Source organism: Lampetra fluviatilis, chromosome 2, assembly GCF_964198595.1.
Source record: "Lampetra fluviatilis chromosome 2, kcLamFluv1.1, whole genome shotgun sequence".
NCBI lineage: Eukaryota > Metazoa > Chordata > Hyperoartia > Petromyzontiformes > Petromyzontidae > Lampetra > Lampetra fluviatilis.
Window position 1 is genome coordinate 25,650,494 of NC_136276.1, and position 25,394 is coordinate 25,675,887.

At 47.0% G+C, this 25,394-nt stretch overlaps 1 protein-coding gene across 4 annotated transcripts in view; it reads right to left on the reverse strand.

Annotated features, from left to right (window-relative positions):
* LOC144944565 (zinc finger transcription factor Trps1-like) overlaps positions 1-24,957 on the reverse strand; it is a 39,709-nt gene extending 14,752 nt beyond the window's left edge. Inside the window, exons 1-5 of one of the 4 annotated variants that reach the window (XM_078872831.1) lie at positions 24,544-24,957; positions 16,344-17,257; positions 14,669-15,462; positions 12,349-12,979; positions 600-722 (exon numbers count right to left, since the gene is read on the reverse strand). In XM_078872831.1, coding sequence (XP_078728957.1) covers positions 600-722; positions 12,349-12,979; positions 14,669-15,462; positions 16,344-17,255 — 2,460 coding nt within the window. In that variant the 5' untranslated portion in view covers positions 17,256-17,257; positions 24,544-24,957. Of the gene's footprint in view, positions 1-599; positions 723-12,348; positions 12,980-14,668; positions 15,463-16,343; positions 17,258-23,770; positions 23,777-23,954; positions 23,965-24,543 lie in introns of those variants that run through there. The other 3 variants (XM_078872838.1, XM_078872846.1, XM_078872856.1) reach the window with 3 other exon arrangements.
* Positions 24,958-25,394: the final 437 nt, after the last annotated feature.

Sequence of the window (25,394 nt, forward strand, 5' to 3'; positions counted from 1 at the left end):
CACACAAGCACACGTTCAACGGTTTCCTTGAGATTTATGATATTTGAACAAATCTCCAAGTGAACAAATATGTATACATGCTACTTGCGGTGTTGCGAGCCGTATGATTGGCAGGCGTGTATGTGGAAGCACTGCAATGCTAACTCAGTGCCTATTGTCATTCCTTAACAGCAAAGTACAAGCCATTAAATGATCATCCTCTACTTACAGCCAATTCACGACTACCAACCCCCATGGCAGCACGTTATTTTGCACGAGTTCAAACTGCGAATAAATTACATTAAAAGTTCAAATAATTGTACATCTATCATCGCAGGGTGTGTCATTAATCAACAGCGAAACGTCGTACTCGAATTGTAATTGTTGTGGGTTTTCTCTCCAACACACCGGTGTGCCGAAGCAGTAACTAATTGGCACGTTTTGTTACGTGACAAACCTTACTAATTAGCTGTGTTGGGTGGTGGTGGCGGGTTTAACGACACATTTATATTTACGCGATCGAACCAAAAAAAACCTCTACTGTGGATTATATTGGTCACGAAAGCCCTACAACTACTACGTGCTAAACTGAGGGTGTGTGCAAAAGTTTGAAAACTTACAGAATGCAGTTTTTCGTAGAGGCCACAGGCATTGCAAACGTAGACACCGCCGGCGTTCTTCCTCCAGAGTGTCGTCGTAGTTGTGAGGCAGTTTACACAAAACAGTCCCTGCCCTCTCTTCCTCTGTTTGGAAAAACAGAGAACACATTTAACGGGCGCCACGGTGGCTCAGAGATGTCAACTGCCTCGCCTGGTATGCAGGAGGTCGTGGGGTTCCATCCCAACCTGCTGTATATGTGGAGTTTGCGTGTTTCTCTCTCTCTCTCTCCCCTTGGTCGTGTCCATTTTCTCCGGGCTCTCCGGTTTTTCACTCCACATTTAGAACCAACATGTGTTTTATAGTAATCCACTTCGTTGGGCTATCATTTGTGGCCAGGTCGCTTCTGAAAAAAAAGAGCTATATAGCCCGGTGGGGCCTTACCCAGTAGAATAAAAAATAGTTTCGTGAAAAACTTTTTTGTTTAATTAGTTACCATTTAAACAGGTCCACTGCCCATGTAATTATTACAATGCATGCTTCATGCACACAGCAAAACACGACACTCCACGTTCATCCATCGTTGGTTTCGTGGCTGCGTAGCTTTGCGCCATTCCTGTCCGTTCGGCTAGCTTTAAAAAACAAAACAAAACACAATTTTAATTGTTGCTGCCAAACGGCAATTTGTGCAGGAAGACAGCAACGGCTGCTTAATGTGCATGTTAAAGACCCATGCCATCATTTGCGAGCTTCAAAGTGAATCTGGCTTACACCAACATCTGCAAAGCATGCCTATTGAATGTCAACTTCTGCTTAAATGAGGGGAAAGAGAACGAAAACACAAAACACATATTTACCCCAAGACCTTATAAGATTTCATCAGTGCGCCCAAGCAAATGTTTCGCAACTTGGGACCTCATACTGGACCTAAAGTATCCACTTCACAATTCCCATTTTGAAACCGTTCCGAAATGTCTCATTTTTGGTAAAAAAAAATAGTGCAAAGTTACATGCACAAATCTTTGTACAAGTCTTTACGACAGGGCAAATTAAGAGTTATTCAGTCCACAAGCTAAGTCGCGAGATTTAAATAATTTGCTATTAAATAAATACGAAACTTTTGTAGTGTTTTGTATGACATCCATATTAATGTAGAAAAATATAATTCTGTGCAACAAATTTTATATATTGCTCTCCATATTAAAATGTAATGTCACTCGACACGGAGTGGCAAGGACAAAGTGCCTTTAAAGAGAATGTGTGGGCAGCCACAACATTGGATCCCATTACTTTAGAGATACAGTATAGATAGAAACCCATTCTAAATTACCATGTACAACAGAGCACACAGAGTAAGTAGGTAACTATACAATTGGAGTTTAAATTATAATAACTTAAGCTATCAACAAAATATACTGACTGTTGCTATCACTGCATACAGATAAATGTTTACGCATTATTTACTTTAGAACAATGCTTCAAATTTAATTTATACAAAGTGACGCACCTTTTACACAGTTTGGCATATCACGTTCAAACTACGCCTTTTTGACCTTTGACATATTTTCGTGTTATTGTTTCCCGAATTCCTTTCTCAACGTATTATAATGCAGAGTCCTGAGTCGATCCACTGCTAGATGTAGGGAGGCCTTCCCCAGGCGGTGTGGGTTCATTATAAACCACGCGGGTCAGTGCGGGTTCGTGGATGGGTCGGTCCCGTTACCCCCTGCCAGCGGGCGTTCAACACGACACGGCCTTAAAGTGCACATAGCCTGGCACAAGAGCCGTGGTGACGTCTCCGCTGCTCAGTGGAGAATGGCGGTTGTAGTTGTTGTGGATGGGCACAGGACGGGCTTATAGATCACTCACATGGGCGTTTGCCGCGACTGGCCGCGGCCGCATGGTTCATAGCGCAGCACGCGAACCACTGTGTTAGGATCCCAGCATCACGCACGTACATAAATACTCCTCGCGTTATCTGTCAACCAAAATAGTGCCCTTATCTGAAAAGCTTATCTCCATTATTGCAGATAATTAGGTGAACTTAGAGTACAACCCCTCATTCATTTTTTGTGAAAATGACGAACAGGAAGAGACCCTTTCACTATTAAGCTCCAAAGCCAACCGAGACTAACAAACTATTCTGAAAATTGCCGTGTGCACACAAGCCCAGAGGTATGCGGCAATACAGCTTCACTTTACCTGAACGGTGAACACTGCGTGGAAACCTCCTTTTTCTTGTTCATACAAAAAGTGAACAAAGGGGACATCAGCCCATCCTCGGTACTGCCTAATGCCGTGGCATCGCTCCACGTGCGGTGCCACGCGGAGAAGACCGCTGGACCCCCAACGGAAACGCCTGCTCCCCTCACATGCTGTTAACTACCTCGCCTGGTATACAGGAGGTCGTGGGTTCGATCCCGACCCTGACGCCTGTGTATTTGAAGTTTGCATGTCTCTCTCGCCGTGGTCGTGTGGACTTTTCTCCGGGTCATCCGGTTTTTCCCTCCACATTTAGAGACTCAACACCATGCGTTAAGAGTATTTGGCTGCTATACATTTCCACGTGATAAGCAACTTCATTGGGCTATCATTTGTGGCCAGGTCGCTTCTGAAAAAAGAGCCAATTAGCTCAGTGGACCTTACCTGGTGAAATAAAAAAAAGTTTAGTTTAACTTGTCGACAGTTGAATTGCAGCGTTTGCACCCCCCGCCATGTACTATTATGGACCTAGTCTACACCAATTGCGTGGGGGAGTGATCGCGGATGCCTGCGGATGCCCGCGGACGCCATTGAACGCGACGAACCCAGCAGCAGCAGGCGGCGTAGAACGCGTTCTCGACGGCAGTCACGATGTTGCGCGCCGTGCACAGCGTGCCGAAGGTGTCCACAGAGTGGGCGCTTCCATGATCGATGACTGCGTTGCTCTCTTTAAACATCGACACGGTCCAGAGCTGTTGTGTTCACTGGTTCGTATCCGGGAGCTCGCCACCCTGGTTAGCACTATATTAAACTATTTTCTATTTTACCAGGTAAAGCCCACTGAGCTACGTTAGTTCTTTTTCAGACGCGACTTGGCCACACATTATAGCTCAACCAAGTGGTTTATCACGTGGAAATTTATAGCGGCCAAACACTCTAAAACGCACGTTGTAATATTACTCCCAAAATTATCTTATTTGGGAAACACGTGACGAACATCACCCAACCCCTGTGAAAACTTGGCGGGACCCTCCTAAAAGAGAGGCTTGAGCCTCAACGAGGCTCTCCTGGGTAAACAAGTGTGGTAATAATAATGATATAATAACCCGCACTTCAGTAACGTGTGGAATTTGTCATGCGGCTCCTCTGTACGCGAAAGGAGGAGTGAGTGAAGTAACACATTCTTCATCTTATCCAAATATTCCAGCGGAAAGACGCCCATCGACAGATACAAATTAATTGCAGATAAGCTCACGGATAAAAGGAGTGATTGTTATGATGTACAGAGCGGCTCTGATATTTCTTGGACTGACTTCCGTCGGTGATAAAACAGCCGCTCCACACGTGATAATAGATACATCATCGGATGTAGGACTGACAAATCCCGCCTGATGAGTGTTCAAAGTACTGTATAATGCACCAGTACAAGTATATGCCTTCCATTCAAATAGCCCATTATTATACCGGTCTACAATTCTTAGACGTCTGCTTCAGAGATTAAATGTGTTGTTTATTATGGATTTTAATGTGCTGAATTCAATACGATAATTGAAAAAAAACTGATTGGCTACTGTTCCCAAGATATTTAAGTTTTTACATTTTATGTCTATGTATATAGAGTTTTACTCATAAATTGTAAGATAATTATCTTAACGCATTTCAGAAACTTCCGAGAATTGCTGTGACAAGAAAAATGTAAGTGGTGTAAGATGAATTAAAATGTATTGGTTTAAATCAACTGGCATTTAAAAATAACCCTAACCATCACTTTTGACACAGGACAAATTCGTTTAGGAGATACTGGGTTGGCACAAATAAAAAAAACACTCGACGCATTCGTCAATAACACTGCTCTAACAACACTGAATTAAACACACACATGGCACAGGGATGTGCTAGCGATACAGCACATAGGCATTGCTATCTTTACACTCGCTTAAACCTCGCTGTGCACGCTGCATTAAAACGGTCGCGTGGAGTTTGTGTCAACACACTCAATGTTCATGCTCCTCGGCTACAGTGTTCCCGGCTGCGATGTGTGGTGCTACAGCCACGACAGACGCGAACACAGTTTTCCATCCTCGTGTCCAGCGCGTTAATATTTAGGTTACGGCTTACAAACCGAGGTGCACAGCTTACGTTTTCCATCCTGTCGGCGTTTGTCATGTGCCTACGAGAAATGGTGTAGCAGTGGTGTCATCTTATGTATCCATTCCAAAAAGCTATGACTATTTTGTTGAGTTTTACTCTTTTTCATGTACCAGGTAAGGCCCAAGAAAGATCAAGCACACGTTATTATCCACTTTCATTGTCAACTATTTATCAACTCACGACGGAAGCGCGGTGGGGCGGTGGCGCAGCAACCGAAGCGCTGCAAACGACGACACCGGAGTTCGATTCCCGGCCACAGCTAATATCAGTGGCAAGTTGATCTGAATGAAACCCTGGCCCCGTCCCACCTTGAGTAACCTGCACTGACCAGCGTGGTGAAGTATCGTCAAACAATCCCTACGACTGATGCAGAATGAACTCAAGTCGCCAGATACATAGCACAGTGCGTGCACCAATCACAGCACCACCACTCCCCCTTTCAAAAGTGTTTAAATGTCAAATGTCAATATATTTTTTTATGAATTAGACCTATATATGTCCAAAGCACCTGGAATGTGTTTTATTTCGTCAGATCTCAGGATCGAAGCAGGGTTGGAGTATGAATCGTGTAGTGCTTGAATGATTGACCATCATGCGAAATGCATGTTTGGAGGCAGCTTTGGGGCTGCAGTGTCGGCATAGTGCAGTGTAGCTAAAATCCATTGCCGTACTCTACTAAACTCCAATGTCTGTGCATCTCATATTCACCGACCAGCATTGGTCAGCATGGTGAAGTATGGTCGAATAACCGCCATGAACCACACGGCGTGGATAGCCTCTCATCCAGCAGCAGGATTGACAAAAGCTATGCACTTATCTTCTTGGTTCTTTCGGTAAAGTCACGTAGAAGGGAAATAATAAAATAATAAAAATAAAACATAATAAAATACAATTCTCACCAATTATTGTGAGAATTGTATTTTATTATGTTAATTTTTTTTCCCTTCTACGTGACTTTACCGAAAGAACCAAGAAGATGAATCCCTGCAGTCACGAAAGCTTTAAATCGAAATCTATGCACTTATCTTACAAAAGGGATGCAATTACTTATATTCATGAAGAAAACTGTCCACATCACACGAGCCTCAGAAGCAACATCCACTTCTATCAACAGGATGTATTTAATGAACTCGATTAAAAAAACACAACACGGTAATACCAGGTATTTATCTAGGGGAGCCTTGCTGTAGCCCAAGACTCCTTGCCAGGAGGATCCTGCACTGGGATATATTTGTCCAATTCAATTTCATGAGTGATTCCCTTTTGTGGGTGGAAAATGAAGCATCGTGGAAAAGCCCCCACACTCGGGCAGAAGGACAGAAAGAACCGAAGTTGCCATATTACCGACCATCTCCTGGCCACCTCGCAGCCACAGGGAGTTTCACGAATCTGCCCGATCCACCAATGCTTGTCTTCCAAGTGGTGATCGCAGGCTTTCGCAATATGCGCTCAACATTTTAAAACATGTTAAACCATGTTAGATTTGACCAAATACATAGATATTGTCAGTTTGAGCATTATAACCCAAAAATGACGGAATTTGCAGTGGACGGGCTATCTGCCCATGGATCGTGAAGATGATGATGAGCTTTATATCCACACGTACTTATTTATAAAGTGAAATAATCTTGAGAAATGAAACAAATTACCACAATAAAGATGCAAGGTCAATGCCATTGGCTCGTGATAGGATACATAAAGTCCTAGACCAGCAAGAGGGCAGTAATCACCATTCCTAGACAATCAGTGTCAAAGTGTGGCCAAAACTGGACCGACCAGTCACCTCACTAGGAAGATATCTGGCTCTTCAGCTCACCGAGCCAAGTCTCAGGCAACGTCCATCTTTGCTGCTAAATCGAGGAAGATTAAGTGTGCTGTGGACGTTTTCTAAATGTGCACTGCATCAGAAATGATATTGTACGCCGAGTTTCTTCACGGAAAGGAGAAACATTGACCACAGCTCGAGATTATAACACGTGCATTGCTTGTGACACCACTTGCTGTGACGTAGTGGCAGATTTCATTTGTATATCAAAACGGTTGACTTAAAACCAAGTTGTACTATGGTAACTGTCAAGATTCAAGCACATTTTAATTTTGATACAGAAGTCAAGATGATTTAATATAACAAAAAATACTACGTAATATATTGCATATAGTAGCTTATAACCAAAAAATCATGTGGCCATTCAGCAATGTGCACATTCATCTCAAGCTTATACTTGTCTGGCCTGGGTTAAAGTCACGTGAGTGTGTGTGTTTGTAAGCTCTTACACGACACATGTTTAATGGGGAGCAGTACGTGTAAGGGTTAGAGCACTGCGCTACGAACCTGGCGACCCCAGTTCAATTCCTGCTCACGGCCAACACCTGCGACAATTATCTGAACCGGTCCTGTGTCTGCCCTAGGTCGACTCAGCCTCAAACATCGCCTCTAGGGAGACAAAGGCGGCCAGGCGTGGTGCTGGCCACCCACCCTCTCATGTGCCGTCTCGGCCTTCATAAGTGCTCACTAACAGCACTTGCCCCAACAGTCTGTTCAGGCTATACAGGGGATATTTGTCTTTGATTTGTCTTTGTAGAACAACACATCAATGGCATTATTTTACGTGGATCGGATGTACATATATTTTATCATGGATAATGGCAGTGATTGCAAAATACTTGTGCAACACAATAGCTAATTAAACGTCAACAGCTTGGACAGGCCTGAGTAAGCTGTAATTGTTTACCCAGATTCACTGCATTGTTAGGTCCAAAGATCTCACTGCATGGTGAAGTCTTGAACGAGGGCACCCAGAAAGAAGGTTTGTAGGGTAGGGAACACGTTTCTTGAGTAACATTAGCTCTGCCAGAAAAGAGGTTTGTAGGGTAAGAAACACGTGTCTTGAATAACATTAGCTCAGCCAGAAAAGAGGGTTGAAGGGTACAGAACACGTGTCTTGAGTAACATTAGCTTCAACGACAGCGGTGTGTGGCAGGTGTGGGGACTCAACAATGACATTTCATACACCAAAAAATGTGGACGTGTACACAAACTCGCGTGTGTGTGTGTAAACATTGCAAGGTGCCCAGTGTCATTATTCGCATGGTAAAGGGATCCATCGCTATGTTTCTGCACGACGTGGATAAAACGCAAGCTTTTAATCGATCGTCGCAAAAAGCAACCCGTATTTTAGTTGGCATTAACGTGATGCTTATTTAAAAAATGGTAAAATTGAGATATTTAGTGTCTATAAATCAGTAGAATTACATTTTTATTTGGTCCACTCATTCATCCACTTTTTTACTCATATTGCCACCTTGACTGTAAATTAAAAAAAAATGAAACTTGTTCCATGTATTTTAGGTCATGCAGATCTATGTTAAATTATTGCGTTGAAGAAACATCCCGGGCTGCCAGTTGGACATGTAGTTACAAGATTAAGTTGCCAACGTGGCATTGTCGTTCAACAAAAAAACGTGAATGAATGATTAATTAGGTCACAGGGATTGTACAAATTTGGGAGTATATTTACAAACATTACAACCCCACGCATCCTATAACCAAATCCCTACATTCGTCGAAATGTCTATTGAACAAGATTACCGACTGCACAGCTATGGAAGATCTATTTTTTTACTTTTTGTGAACATTCTCATAGTTCCCTTGCATACAACAACAAACTTTAATTTCTACGGGGATGAATCGAGAAACCAAACGTCTGCATAGCGTTGTTCACTTGAGCTGCATAAAAAGCCCCACCGATGTGTTTCTGGGTCACGTCACGTTTTATTCGAAATTGTGTCCCCACGTTTACGCCCCACATGTTACGTGGGTTCAGGGTACTATCCATCCCCAGTCTAACCCACGGTACAGACATGGTACTATCCTTCCCCAGTCTAACTCACGGTACAGACATGGTACTATCCTTCCCCAGTCTAACCCACGGTACAGTCATGGTACTATCCTTCCCCAGTCTAACCCACACTACAGTCATGGTACTATCCTTCCCCAGTCTAACCCACAGTAAGTCATGGTACTATCCTTCCCCAGTCTAACCCACGGTACAGTGATGGTACTATCCTTCCCCAGTCTAACCCACGGTACAGTCATGGTACTATCCTTCCCCAGTCTAACCCACAGTACAGTCATGGTACTATCCTTCCCCAGTCTAACCCACGGTACAGTCATGGTACTATTCTTCCCCAGTCTAACCCACGGTACAGTCATGGTACTATCCTTCCCCAGTCTAACCCACAGTACAGTCATGGTACTATCCTTCCCCAGTCTAACCCACAGTACAGTCATGGTACTATGCTACCCAGTCTAACCCACAGTACAGTCATGGTACTATCCTTCCCCAGTCTAACCCACAGTACAGTCATGGTACTATGCTACCCAGTCTAACCCACAGTACAGTCATGGTACTATCCTTCCCCAGTCTAACCCACAGTACAGTCATGGTACTATCCTTCCCCAGTCTAACCCACAGTACAGTCATGTTACTATCCTTCCCCAGTCTAACCCACACTACAGTCATGGTACTATCCTTCCCCAGTCTAACCCACAGTACAGTCATGGTACTATCCTTCCCCAGTCTAACCCACACTACAGTCATGGTACTATCCTTCCCCAGTCTAACCCACACTACAGTCATGGTACTATCCTTCCCCAGTCTAACCCACAGTACAGTCAAGGTACTATCCTTCCCCAGTCTAACCCACACTACAGTCATGGTACTATCCTTCCCCAGTCTAACCCACAGTACAGTCATGGTACTATCCTTCCCCAGTCTAACCCACGGTACAGAGTAATCAATAGCTGGCCACGCCACGACCAAGCATATTTCAAAGAATCACCCCCTGCTGAAAGACCGATTTGTTTCCAGAGGAAAAATAATCAATACGACGACAAGTGCTGCGTTTTTTGTCCCGCTGTTCACTGCAAATGAAAAAATATGAGGTAAACGGAGAGAGCGAGAGCAGTGTATGACTTAAACAAAGGGAGTCGGAAATACCACGGCAGGCGAGGCGGAGGATACAAAAAAGTAAACAAACGGAATTAAGAGAAATTGCACAAGAACATCCGATGACCACAGTCATCACCCGCAGTGCACCCCAATCATCGTCAAATCTCGGAAGCCAAAGCAGCATCGAGGCTGGGTGCTCGTGCCAGCACGGGTGATCGCCATGCATAAACCAGGTGTTATAGTCTGTGGGGGCTACGCGGTGGCCAGCAGCAGCAGAGCAGAGAAGCATGGTGAATTGTTGTTGTGTACTTCAGTGTGAATGTCACCCCGCCTTCACAGAGCCACAGTGAATGAAGAATGGCCAAATAACCCCGCCATGATCCGCACAGTGTGTGGGAGGAGGCTCTCGCATCCAGCAGTGGATCAATAAAGGGCTGTGCAAAACACTGCACGGCAAAAAAGCTACACAATTCAAGGGATTTTCTGTCGAAATCATTTCCAAATGATACTTCGTATAAACAATAGGTAAAAATTGGTAAAAATGACCGACAAAATCTCCCCATTCACATAAGCGTACGTGGAATACGGCATTGACGTTGAAACGATGAAGGTTTTTATTATTATAAATGAGCAATCGCTGACATTTCCCCACCTCCTCACCAACAAATGGCACTCATAAGAGTTTTTTTTCAACGGTTTTACTTAACTTGATTCCTGTCGTGGTCAAATCTTGTAATCAAAACTTAGTCTACTTCCTGCTGTCAAATCAATTCCACATTTTTCACACATACTCAGATCCGGTGACAATGCGTGGCTGTATCAAATAATCAATGTATTCGCTACTTAAAGCAATTTTCATTTTGTGTGGACGCCTTATTATTTATATATATATTTGTGTAGATCAAAAACGCCGAGGGCCCTAAACGCTCGAATCGCCTCGCCCAAGAAGCAGGCGCCACGTGTCTCAGGCTCGCCTGCTCCGTGTCAACGAGTTACGGGCACCCTCACTCCACACAAACAAAAGTTGTACATTGAAGATGCATTCATAAAGTAATCAATTAATTCAAGTAAGCGTTGATGTGGGAGCATGGGTCGCATCATTGACGTACTTCGACCGTGAGTTAAACAAAGTTGTGAATAAAACCGTTTTTTTTACTTGTTTGAAGGAGTTTTTCACGTAATACCAAAACTGGATTTCTCAACAATTCTGACTGTGGCTTGATGATGCTGTTTGTAATTACCGGTGAAACGTCGTACTTAAGTTGTAAATGTTGTGGGTTTACTCTAAAACACGGTGTGCTGAACTAGTCACGAATTGACAAGTTGTGTTTATGTGACAAAACTTACAAATTGGCTGTGTCGGGTGGTGGCGGGTTTAACGACACATTCATATTTATGCGATCACACCCAAAAACCTCTATTCTGGATAATATTGGTAGTGAAAGCCCTACCGCGTGTTAAATAAAACCCACCTTCCTCTGACAAAAACGGCATTTAAAAGTCACACGTCGTGTAAAGTTGAAGGAAGGGGATCACCATCAAGAAGTGGCAGGTCGCCCTCCTCTCAACTCAACGTTGTAAACTTTTATCAGGGCATCGTTCTCTCCCGGCCTGGCTCCGTTGTGTATCGTTTGACTTCCCCCCATAACCCTTGTGGGTCGCGTCTGAGCCGCCGCTTCTCGTGTTGTGTGATGTTCCAGCCGTTACGGACGTAGTTTAGCATTTATTTACACGCGATATACATTAACAAAAATGTAATCATTCATCGTAACTCGTATATAAGAATGGAGGGGGGGCAAAAATATTGCCAAACAATACTGCACTCTAATAATCTCAAGAGTTTCAACGAGACAACTTTATTCTATTACAAAGCGTTTGAAAGCTGCGTAGGAAATTACTTTAATGAATACGAGTATGTGTATATGTATATGGGGAGCACAATGTACATTTTTCAAGCAATGTTAGTTTGACATTATGTAACGCGCTCTGCTAAACCCTCTACAAGTCTCATTACCCTCAGCTGTGATCCAGAAGTCACGTGCGGGTTTAAAAAAAACTTTACAGCTCTTTTAAAACACCCATCATTATGACATTATATAAACAACTGGACTAGTTTTTTTTTGTTTGGGGGGGGGAAACGATTTAAAGTAAAGTACTGTATAGTAGTTATGAAAGGTATTCTTTGACGAAAGCCATACATACACCTTTAAAAACACAATTACAGTATATGTTGGGAATCCAAGTAGTTTTTTTTATTTTGCAAAGAATTCCTTCTATTTTCTTTTACTGAATCAGCTATATTTTAACAGTAGACCAGGCTTTATATTTAAATTATGAACATGATGATTTGGTTGATTAAACATTTCTTAGAATCAAGATACAGCAGCTGCACGTGTGTTAGTCTCACTTTTTTTTTGTACAGTTAAGTAAATATTACCAAAACAAAACAGATAACACATTTACTCACTCTGAGTGATGGGAGCTCCTCCCTGGATCTTTCACCATCCGCAGCTGGGAAGGTCATGAAATCCATGCCGGACATCATGCTGCTGCCATCCTCCACAGGAGCCACATTGTGGCCCTTAAAGTTCTGAGTCCTGGCGCCGAGGTCGGAGGTTAAATGTGGCGAGACGAACTGCGTCATCGACTGCCTCGTCGCGAAGTAACCTCGTGCGGCGCTCTGCGCCGTCAAAACGTTCTTGAGGACCGTTTTTGACGCGGAGCCCTCAAGCTGTCGAAGGCTTACCCCGTGCTCTGAACCGGACGATCCAGATCCCCGAGTCGCGAGTAGATTGTTTAAAGACCTCGCGCTGAGCTTGTTTGACTGCAGGCTTAAGCCGTTACCTGTCAGATCGCACGGCTTCTCGCTCTTAACAGGCGCGACCAAGGAGAAGCCAGATGTGGCCCATGTGGCGAGCAGATTGGTATAGAGTGCCGAATGCTCGGACTTGATAGCGCTCTCTGGCCCCACTGTAACCGGTGACACCTGACTCATGCAAATGACATGCAGGGGAACTTTTCGGAAATGTTCTTCAAGGGAGGGCGCATCTTCAGCAACAAAATCGCAGTGTTGGCATTTCATGACGCCGTGGATTTTTCTGCAGGTGCAAAAAAAACCAGCACATATATATAGAAACAAAATCTATACATACAATTTAAAATGTACAGCGCAGCAAGCCGTGAGGCTTTTAACACGTACAGCTATAGCCCGTGACAAAAGAGGGCTCAGCTCATATTTTTAAAAGGTGCGAGTTCAAATGCTGGCTGGAGATTGACGTAGTCCATCGTCCATGGCTCTGCTGTCTATAAAGTGAGTCCTACCTTGTCAAACATATACAACAGTTGTCCTACCATGTAGCAATGGGGTATTTACACAACTTCCTCCTGGAGAAGGAATCCGTCCTCCCAATGATCGTACAGAAACGTTTCCTTGACAAAGTAGCAGTTACCAACGTTTGTTTTCCTGTACTTGTACGCAGTCATGGTAGTCCTCGAGCCAAATATCGTATATTTCAATTATCGGTACCACCAGAGGTGGCGTGACCTTTGCGGCTCCAATTTCTTTATGTGGGCAATACCGATTAATTATGTGATAACCGTTTGAAACGAGTGGGTTCTCAAATAATTCACTCTTTTCGGCCATGTAAATACATCAGAATGACGAACGTTTTGCTACCTTAGGTGGTATTGATTTCTGCTCTGGCCCACAAACTGCGTAGGGGGGGGGGGCGCAGTGGGTCAGTGGTTACAGCACTGTGCTATTAACCCGGTGACCTGAGTTCGATTCCTAGCTGCGGCTAAGACTGGTGATGAATGACACCTGAACCAGTCATGAGACCTGCACTGACGGTATGGTCAAAACAAAACCCATAATCTGCATGGCATGAGGAGCTGTGACTAAAGGCTTAAGTTACTATTTGACTGACTGTGCAATAAATGTAGACACCTATGGAGAGACTTGTCCCGGCCATAGTAATGTATAATTTCCACCGTTGGCTCAAGACCACCAACAGAGATGTGCATCACCCACAATCCAGCTGATTTGATCTAAACCTCTTTTGGGCATACACTATGAAAGTCATGAGACATCCCACATCAGTAAAAGTGTGGAGGTGATGTGTCTACCAAATCTTGCAAATACGTATTACACATATATTTGATCAAACATGGTTAAATTAACAATCCATTTCTCGACAGGAGGCATAACTCGTTACAATTACTTTGAACAGGTAGGTAACCCATAGTAGGTAATGTCTGCCCATATACCTTATTCACATTTTTGCATGCCAACAGAATGGCTTCATATACTCCTTCCTGTTTTGACAGCTTCAACGATAGCATTTTATTTAGAATATTCTCATTCGTGTCATATCGCATATGTGTTTTATTTGCCGTATATTCCAGTAACAAAAGAAAAACATACATTGGTGTGTCGCGTGGGATGACAGCAACAATGTCTGCATTCAACGTGTAAAGTATATCGTTTCATCCCTTGAACTGCAGCGCTCATATTTCACCATCACAGTTAATCGAGGTGTATGATACGGGAAAAGTTGCGTATACGGATCTAACGGCTTGGTGACGACAGACATTTTATAACCCCTACCGTTACTCCCCCACGTGGGGGTTCGTGCTCAACTCTTTCCTCCATGAACGGTTAATTATTAATTTAAAAAGCATGCATAATCATGCACTACTACAATACCAAGCTATGTGGCATGTGGGCAAAGGGTCAACAGAAAATAAACCGCACTTGAAGGGTGATACTGTTAGCGGATGTGACCAACCTGCAATGCCGAGCAAGTCCCTCCTCGGTGGGCGATGTAAATATACATTTTGTGCACTGATATGAAGTGTCACGACGTTCGTCATGCACGGAGATTTCCAGTGGTTGGTCCGGGCAGGTCTCCTGATTAAGACCATCTTTGCCCTCCGGCAGCACGGTGTGTGTTGGCGTCGCGGTTCTGGAGTCTCCTCGCCCGGGGCCTTTTATAACGGACGAGCTACCGTCGGCGAGCCAGCCTTGACCATCCGTCACCGGAACAACTTCATCCATCACGGCCCCCTCCGTCGCTTCCTCCTGTTTCTCAGGAGACGGTCCTGAAAACGTATCACCGTGGATTTCACGGTAGTGGCACATCAACTTCTCACCGTCGCCGCCCTCGCAGGCAAAACTACACGACCTGCACTGGAGACGCCGAAGTGAATCGTCGCTCTGCTTGGCGGCGGCACTGGATGTGGCACCTGCAGCGGGCAGCTGCGATAAACCCTGACCTTCAGATGCCGACTCTTGCTCAACATTTTCACAACGCGCATTTTGACTCGCCCCAACGGGACCATCCAAAATCTGCCCGTCGGCGTCTACGTCTGCGGCTGCGTTGCTTCTCCTGTGGTCATCGTTGGGATTTTCGGCAGACAACTTCAGCTTGCTGGGATGCACGGAGAGGGCATGGCTCTCCAGCTCTGCCGAGGCGCTCCCAATGTACGTGAAGTTGCAGAACTTGCACCTGAAGTATTTTGTGTCGCCCTGGCAGTCCGGAGTCTTCCGCCCAATACCGATAAGGGTGCCCTGTATCGCCACCTTCAGGGATAATAATGCATATGCATTGTTAACGCAAGAACAGTATACAACATTTTGCCTAAACTTGTCTACTGAAAAATATATATACTTTTATGGTCAGCAGCACAAGGAGAGTGTGGAAGAGAAATGCATTCACAATCTGATGGTTCAAATCATGCAAGGGAAATTACTCTGCCGCTCATCCTTTTTGCGGTAGTTTAAATTGGTACAACTTTGTGCAAAGTTAACATTGGTTGACCTTATACCCTGGCTCCTAGCAGAGGACGCTAGTCCCAACCGGGAAGCTACCTGTGAGCCCAGTCTTCTAAAAACTGAGATATCCCATTGGTTCAAATATGAGTAAGGAAATATTTCAAACATTTAAATTACAGTATATCCAAAATTCACTTTAAAGGCTGAGACAATATAAATTGCTGTACTGTCATAATAATTCATTTTCTACACACTCGTGTAAATTCGTTTCACTTTTCTACCACTAAACATTCATCATACCCACGTAAAGATAGCAATTGTCTGGTAAGCATGCATCTTTAAAATCTCTTTCAGGGGGATCCTGAAGAGAATATTGGGCCAATTCCTTAGCGAGTACTGTGCTTATGGGAGTAAAACAGAGTACCATATACCTGGAGCACACGTTCACAGGGGAGGATAACACGAAACTATCTTTCGTCTGCGTGCACTACCATCTCATCAGCCAAAATGTTGCAGGTAGGTGCCCCGCACACTGTATATGTCTGCATTACTCACCAACCACTGCCACAAAAGTAGTGTATTACCGGCATGCCCCATCATGCCAGTTATAATTCCCAGTGCTGATCGGGGTGGGGAGGCGGGGGGACAATGGCAGCAGCTGCTCATCAGTTAGCTTTGCGTTTACTCACCTGCACATCGTAGGAACCATTCGAGGACGAGGTGGTCGTCTTCTGGATGACTGCAATCTTCAGTTTATCGGCGTGGCCAGCGAGCCCCAACATTTCGCTCGTCTCCGACAGGCGGCCCGTGCGGTGCAGCGCCAGGATTCGGCTATCCAGGTCCGCGTCGTGCCGTGTGCGGTTGTGCAGCCCGAGGTGGTATTTGCGAAAGTGCTTCACGAGGTCAGTAGGATCGTTGCCATAGTAACTGTAGCCACAGGCACTGCAAGTGAAGTCTTGCAGCTCCGGCGTTGGGGAGGTGCCAACATCGTCCGCCTTTACCGTGATCTTGACACCGTCGTTGTCAGGGGACTTTGGGGAAGGCCGTTGACCAACCTCGTCGGCTTCGTCATCTTTGCCGGCGGTAGTTACTTTGCATGATGTGTCAGTGGTGGAGTCTGGCTCGCTCTTTCTTTGAGTGTCGTCGGCGGCGATTTCTGCCTGTTCAGAGTCATTCACTCCATCGTCTGAAGTTAACTTCTCTTGTGTTTGTTTTGTACATTCAGGGCTGTATGTTTTACAGAAAGCAGCGACCTCTTCATGCTTCACTGGCGGACAATTGCCCGTACTGTCCTCTCTTTTCATCTCGGCTTGACCAATAAAAAAATCACAAGTCTTTGGCAAACAGGTCTCTGCCGCAACACACAGAAGACTTGTTTCCATCATGGCTGCTTGGGAATCCCCCTCTGGGCCTGCCTTGGGATTAATCTGCTTCTGTTGTACTCTCTTGGAATTCACAAGTCTTGACCTCAGTTGTCCATCCACCCCGGCGGTTGTAGTCCCCTTTAAACTTGTGCGTATCTTGGTTCTCTCTGAACTTGCGGCTTCAGTAGTTGATGCATCCAACACATTTCTTAATGGGAGATTCTTTCTGCGAACCATTCCTAGAAATGTAAAACAAAAAAGAAATGAGAATTAGCTCTGACTATACACAATCGATGTTGGTACCTCCGCTCAAACAAGCTAAAGGGTGGCCGCTCCTCTCAGTTAGGAGCCAAAAGCCACTGTTGGAAAATCCATATTCCCATGGCAGGGGCCAGTCTTTCTCGATCGGAAGACCACTGGCAACTTCACACGCAGCGGCATTTTTGTTGTAATGACCCTGGAGGGTTGAGTCGAGTTATCTTATGACAATGAAACGACAGTACAGTCCTGCAAATCCTTAAACTACGCTGGATTAAAAATGCATTAAACATGTAATTCCAGCCTCGTATTTCATGGCAGTTGTCCTCAACTGATTGAATTTAATTTCTTAATGTATTTTACAGACGATATTAAACATCACCACACTATCAATATGGTACAAGATGCAGTATTTTAATAATTTTACAATGCTTTTACTTTTGCCTTTGGTCCCTGTGGTTATGGATCTAATAATTTAAACCGATTCATTAATTAATTTCTAACACAACAACAGTATTATAAAGTGTTAGTACTCAATGTATTACACACAGTACCTGAAAATGTACAATTCAATGCTAGCACTTGATACCAATATTTCCTGTTGGGGTACCCACAAAACTATACTGTGCGTGCGCTTTTAAGACTGCGACTTTTCCATCAATGTCTAAACTCGTATGGTGAAACGAATATTAGTGGTAACAAATACATAGGCTGTATATACAGTGCGAAAATAAGTTTTTGCTCATGGCTAAATATTTTAATTACAACGGTGGCATTTTTCAATTTTACAATTAAATAACACTGCAGTAATGGGCCAAACATATTTCCTGATATGTTTTAATTTGCGTACTGCAGTGTGATACTTTGGCCATTAAACAGCGAAATATGTAAGTGAATCATCACGGAGCCTGGTTCGTGAACGTAAATAATTAAACAAGCCTAAGCGTGATGAATCTAAGCTTTCTGCAATGGTCAATTGTCCTTCAGCCCTGCAATGTTTCCCAATAGACGGGAGCCACCACCACTAAAAACCCAAGACACATGAAAGCATGTCTCTCTCACGGTCACCCTAACAACCACACGTGTCACTTCTGGAGGCTCACAGCATTCACTAACTAGAGGCAATAAATCACGTGCTTTTTACTTGACGTGCTTGTATCAGAGTTCAAAAAACACTTGTGACAGCGTTTGCCAGTGTTGTATTGGACACGCAACAGGCGTGATCGAGACGTCTAAACCCAGCGTGTACAGGAATGTACTTGCCGCTGCATATAGAGACAGGACTGTCTGTACGCGTTAACTTTACACGGCGCACTTTTGAAAGCAACCTTGCAAACTTGAACATACGCTTCAAATTAGCCACCGAAACGTATTCAACGGACATGATGCACGGTTATACGAGTCGCGTTGCACTTGGTTAATTCACAAAAAAACGAGCGCAAGATACGAAGAGGTGTGTGCTTGGGTTTACAATTACGAAGGGAAAAAGGGAACACGTGGATTGGAGAACATACTCAGGGTTTTTTGTTTGTTGGTAAAGACATCATCCACGCTGCCAAGGAAAGTAAACGATAATAGCGAAGTGGCAGCCAGGGAGTGGATGGTAAGCGTCCGAGAAACACGTCCACCAAGGAGATGGAACGATCGTATCACACAGCTCTTGTGCACGCATTAAGAGCTACATTATTACATCGCAGAATTGTGGATGGCAGCGGACCTTTGTCCAGCAGAGGATAGACCAAGGCTGATGATGATTATTATTATTTTAAACGCTCCACGCATACACGCACATCCGATTAGCACGGTTGGCTACGTAGGGTACGAAAGAAGTTCATCACACAGTACTAACTACATACAAGGACCCACACACCAGGACCCCCACACACACGCGACACTTACCCTTAAGCGACGTTCACATACATCCATGTTAAACACTGAACAGTCAAACGCCATCATCGTTCAGCCGCGGTCAGTCCACTGCTGGACGAAGCCCTCTCCAAGCTGCCGCAACCTCCCACCACCCCGGCGATGTTTAACAATCCACCCATTCCCACTGGCACTTTGTAGTGCCACCAGCTGCAACATCGTCGCCGTTCTTCCATCGGCCTCCGTGGCCGTGATCTCGGCGGACGGATTCTGTCGCCGTGTGCGAATATATGAATCGTGTCTGGCAGATGATGCACACTGCTCGACGCGTACGCACCACTGCAGGAAACCCCCCTCTCTCCATACACGACTCCAAGTTGATGCTGCTACACTTAACGAGCCTCCGCTACACAAAACCATATCAAAAGTGCACAGCAGATGAATTGACGCGGCCAGATGTCGTTAACACGACGAGACGCGTTCTCTACCCCCGACTTGATGAATGCGCGCCTAAGTAGATGTGCGTGTGCAGATGTGTGAACTCGTTAGCACCACTTGCCACAAACGTATGTGATTATCGCACGGTGGGCTACGTACGGTGCGAAAGAAGTTCGACCTGCATGCACGTGTATTTATGCGTGTGGCCCCCCACCGCCTTGTGCGCCGTGCCGGCCTTCACAGGTGCTCGCTGGCAGCACTTGCCCCAACAGTCTGTTTAAAGACTATACGGGGGATCTTTGTCTTTGAACTCTACGAACTCGGCGACCCCAGTTCGATTCCCGCTCACGGACAAACACCGACGACGAGTATCTGGGCCGCCCCTAGGTAGACTCAGCCTAAAATGAGTACCCGGTGCGATTTGTAAATATCGCCACTGGGGAGATAAAGGCGGTCGGGCGTGGTACTGCTGGCGACATCACCCCCTCGTGTGCTTCACAGGTGCTCGCTAACAGCACTTGCCTCAACATTCTGTTACAAGCTTTGTCGATGTGTGTGTGTAGGTGTGGATGTGTGTGTGTGTAGATGTGTGTGTGTAGATGTCTTTGTAGATGTGTGTGTAGATATTTGTAGATGTCTTTGCAGATGTGTGTGTGTAGATCTTTGTAGATGTGCGTGTAGATGTTTGTAGATGTGTGTGTAGATGTCTTTGTAGATGTGGGTGTAGATGTGTCTGTAGATATTTCTAGATGTCTTTGTAGATGTGTGTAGATATTTGTAGATGTGTGTGTGTAGGTGTGTGTGTGTAGATGTGTGTTTAGATATTTGTAGATGTCTTTGTAGATGTGTGTGTGTAGATCTTTGTAGATGTGCGTGTAGATGTGTGTGTAGGTGTGTAGATCTTTGTAGATGTGTGTAGATATTTGTAGATGTCTTTGTAGATGTGTGTAGATGTGTGTGTAGATATTTGTAGATGTTTTTGTAGATGTGTGTGTGTAGATCTTTGTAGATGTGTGTGTAGATGTGTGTGTAGATATTTGTAGATGTTTTTGTAGATGTGTGTGTGTAGATCTTTGTAGATGTGTGTGTAGATGTCACTGGGTCTCATCATCAACAATAGACGTGGGCAGCACGCGGCCCCATGTCCAAATACAGTAACGTGGCTACGCGTCTCAGGTTCACAAGGAGGGGAACTCGACACACGCAGCTCTTACAAACAAGCCGGTTGTCAAATGTAATATATATGAAAGAGACGGCTTCGACGGCGAGCAACACAAACAACACAAAAGGAAGACTTTGTTTAAAACGGTAGTTGGGTAGTTAGTGGTGGTGTCAGCTGGTGAAGGTTGAGTCGAGGCTGCCCTCGACTGTGTGAGCGACTCACAACCACCCCCACACAACCACCCCCACACACAACCACCCCCACACAACCACCCCCACACACAACCACCCCCCACACAACCACCCCCACACACAACCACCCCCACACACAAACACCCCCACACACAACCACCCCCACACAACCATCCCCACACACAACCACCCCCACACAACCACCCCCACACACAACCACCCCCCACACAACCACCCCCACACACAACCACCCCCACACACAAACACCCCCACACAACCACCCCATACACAACCACCACATAAACAACCACCCCCACACACAACCACCCCCACACAACCACCCTCACACAACCACCCCCAAACAACCACCCCCACTCAACAACCCCCACACAACCACCCCATACACAACCACCCCCACACAACCACCCCCACACAACCACCCATACACAACCACCCCCACACAACCACCCCCACACAACCACCCCCACACAACCACCCCCACACAACCACCTCCCCACAACCACCCCCACACAACCACCTCCCCACAACCACCCCCACACAACCACCCCCACACAACCACCCCCACATAACCACCCCATACACAACCACCCCACACACAACCACCCCCACACAACCACCCCCACACAACCACCCCACACACAACCACCCCCACACAACCACCCCACACACAACCACCCCCACACAACCACCCCTACACAACCACCCCCACACAACCACCCCATACACAACCACCCCCACACAACCACCCCCACACAACCACCCCTATAACTCCACAACCACCCCAATACAACTCCACATCCACTAACATTCCTACGACTGGACATCCACATCCCCTAACCTCATCGATTACTACCTCATACTTACGACTACGTACAAACACGGTACTACAACCACACAGTCAACACTTACTATTGTACAACCATCCTACACCTATCCCGCTCCTACAACCGCTCCACATCTACTCCACCACATCCACAACTACACCACCACCACATCTAAAACCACTCCACCACCACCACCACGTCTACAACCACACCACCACCACCACGTCCACAACCACTCCACCACCACCACCACGTCTACAATCACACCACCACCACCACGTCTACAACCACTCCACCACCACCACCACGTCTACAACCACACCACCACCACCACGTCTAAAACCACCACCACCACATCTACAACCACACCACCACCACGTCTACAACCACACCACCACGTCTACAACCACACCACCACCACGTCTAAAACCACCACCACATCTAAAACCACACCACCACCACGTCTACAACCACACCACCACCACGTCTACAACCACCACCACATCTACAACCACACCACCACGTCTACAACCACACCACCACGTCTACAACCACACCACCACGTCTACAACCACACCACCACCACCACAACCACACCACCACGTCTACAACCACACCACCACCACGTCTACAATCACACCACCACCACGTCTACAACCACCACCACAACCACATCTACAACCACACCACAACCACGTCTACAACCACACCACCACAACCACACCACCACCACCACCACGTCTACAACCACACCACCGCCACGTCTACCACCACCACCACATCTACAACCACACCACCCCACCACCACGTCTACAACCACACCACCACCACGTCTACCACCACCACCACCACTCCGAGACGCAACGACTGAGCTGCGCCGAGGCCGCTCTCGAACCAAGTCACCTCAAGTCTCACGAGTGTGGCACCATCGCCTCCAACCTCCCTCTACCCACCCACCCCTATAACCACCCACCCCTACAACCACCCACCCCTATAACCACCGACCCCTCGACTCATCCACTCCTATAACCACCCACCCCTATAACCACCCACCCCTATAACCACCTACCCCTTGACTCATCCACTCCTATAACCACCTACCCCTATAACCACCTACCCCTCTACCCACCAACCCCTATAACCACCTACCCCTATAGCAACCTACCCCTCGACTCATCCACCCCTATAACCACCTACCCCTATAACCACCTACCCCTCTACCCACCAACCCCTATAACCACCTACCCCTATAGCAACCTACCCCTCGACTCATCCACTCCTATAACCACCTACCCCTATAACCACCTACCCCTCTACCCACCAACCCCTATAACCACCTACCCCTATAGCAACCTACCCCTCGACTCATCCACCCCTATAACCACCTACCCCTATAACCACCTACCCCTATAACCACCTACCCCTTCTACCCACACGACCCTCTGCCTCTCCAACGTCCAGCGCCTCCTTCCTCGCCCGAGTGGGACACCGGCTCCACGCGAGCCTGCGCTCCCGGTAACCCCGGACTCCCCTCCCCAGCCACCTCGACCTTCCATCTCCAACCACCATCATCATCACCCCCCACCACCATCATCATCATCACCCCCCATCATAATCATCACCCCCCACCATCATCATCATCATCACCCCCCACCATCACAAGCAAGCATCGCCATCCGCCTCTCTACTCGCCAATCCCACGCCAGCACCTCCTCACGGGTTCAGCAAGTTCCCACTCAACACAGTACCCGGCTGCGTCTCTCTCTCTTCATCGTCATCATCATCATCTCAGAGCACAACGAGTAACCACGAACCGGTTACCAGCAGCCCTGCTGCTACGACGGACCCACGTCGCTCGCTCTTCACTCCTCGTGCGTCCGTCGGCACCACCTACGGGACGGACGGGTGGAGACATCCTCGGCCAGCCGAGGATGTCCCCACTGCGTTGGTGGCGGTGTCCCTGTCCGCTCCGGGGCCTCTCTCATCCCTCACCTGTGAGGTGCTCTGTCCATCCCTCACCTGTCAGCTGCTGTGTCCATCTCTCACCTGTCAGCTGCTCTGCCCATCTCTCACCTGTGAGATGTCCACCCCTCACCTGTGAGGTGCTCTGTCCATCTCTCACCTGTGATCTGCTCTGCCCACCCCTCACATGTGAGGTGCTCTGCCCACCCCTCACCTGTGAGGTGCTCTGCCCATCCCTCACCTGTCAGCTGCTCTGCCCACCCTTCACCTGTGAGGTGCTCTGTCCATCTCTCACCTGTGATCTGCTCTGCCGACCCCTCAACTGAGGTGCTGTGCTCACCCCTCACCTGTGAGGTGCTCTGTCCATCTCTCACCTGTGAGGTGCTCTGCCCCATCCCTCACCTGTGAGGTGCTCTGTCCATCTCTCACCTGTGATCTGCTCTGCCGACCCCTCACCTGAGCTGCTGTGCTCACCCCTCACCTGTGAGGTGCTCTGCCCATCTCTCACCTGTGAGGTGCTCTGTCCATATCTCACCTGTGAGGTGCTCTGCCCCACCCCTCACCTGTCAGCTGCTCTGCCCACCCGTCACCTGAGGTGCTGTGCTCACCCCTCACCTGTGAGGTGCTCTGCCCATCTCTCACCTGTGAGGTGCTCTGTCCATCTCTCACCTGTGAGGTGCTCTGCCCCACCCCTCACCTGTCAGCTGCTCTGCCCACCCGTCACCTGAGGTGCTGTGCTCACCCCTCACCTGTGAGGTGCTCTGCCCATCTCTCACCTGTGAGGTGCTCTGTTCATCTCTCACCTGTGAGGTGCTCTGCTCGTCTCTGCCCGGCGAGCGAGAGGCGTCGCGATTCGCCATAAATCCCGGCGGCTCCGCGCTGTGAAATCCTCTCCACCTCCTCCACCTCCTTCACCCGCGCTAACCGCCCAAGTCGCAGTGTCCTGGGGGGTTAGTGTGGTGGTGTTAGTGTGCTGGTGTTAGTGTGGTGGTGGTGTTAGAGTGGTGGTGGTGGTGCAATGCCACTGGTGCTGTGTGTGCGGTGCTGTGTGTGGCACTGTACGTGTGTGCTGTGGATGCGGATCGTATGTCTGTGTATGCGCTGTTACTGTACTGCGTGTACTTGTAGGTGGACGTGTCCGCAGATCCTATATATTCTTTGTTTCGTGCATTCGGGTGTCTATGTATACGAGTATCCTGTATACCGTGTGTGTCCTGTGTGTGGTACCTTGTGTGTGTGTATCCTCTGTGTGTGTGTGTCCTGTGTGTGTGTCGTGTGTGTATGTCCTGTGTGTGTGTATCCTATGTGTGTGTATCCTGTATGTGTCCTGTGTGTGTGTATCCTGTATGTGTGTGTGTATCCTCTGTGTGTGTGTCCTCTGTGTGTCGTGTGTGTGTGTATCCTCTGTGTGTGTATCCTCTGTGTGTGTATCCTCTGTGTGTGTATCCTCTGTGTGTGTGTGAACTGTGTTGATCTCGGCCACGACCGCCCTCCGTGTCTCGCAGCGCTCCCGGGGTTTTGCTATCTGATTGATGATGGTGGTGGTGGTAGTGGTGGTGGTAGCGGTGGTGATTGACGGTGCTCTCTCTCTCGCTGCGTGTCTGTGTGCGTCTGCGGCTACTCCATGGCGCTACTCAGCGCTCTCCCCCAGCTC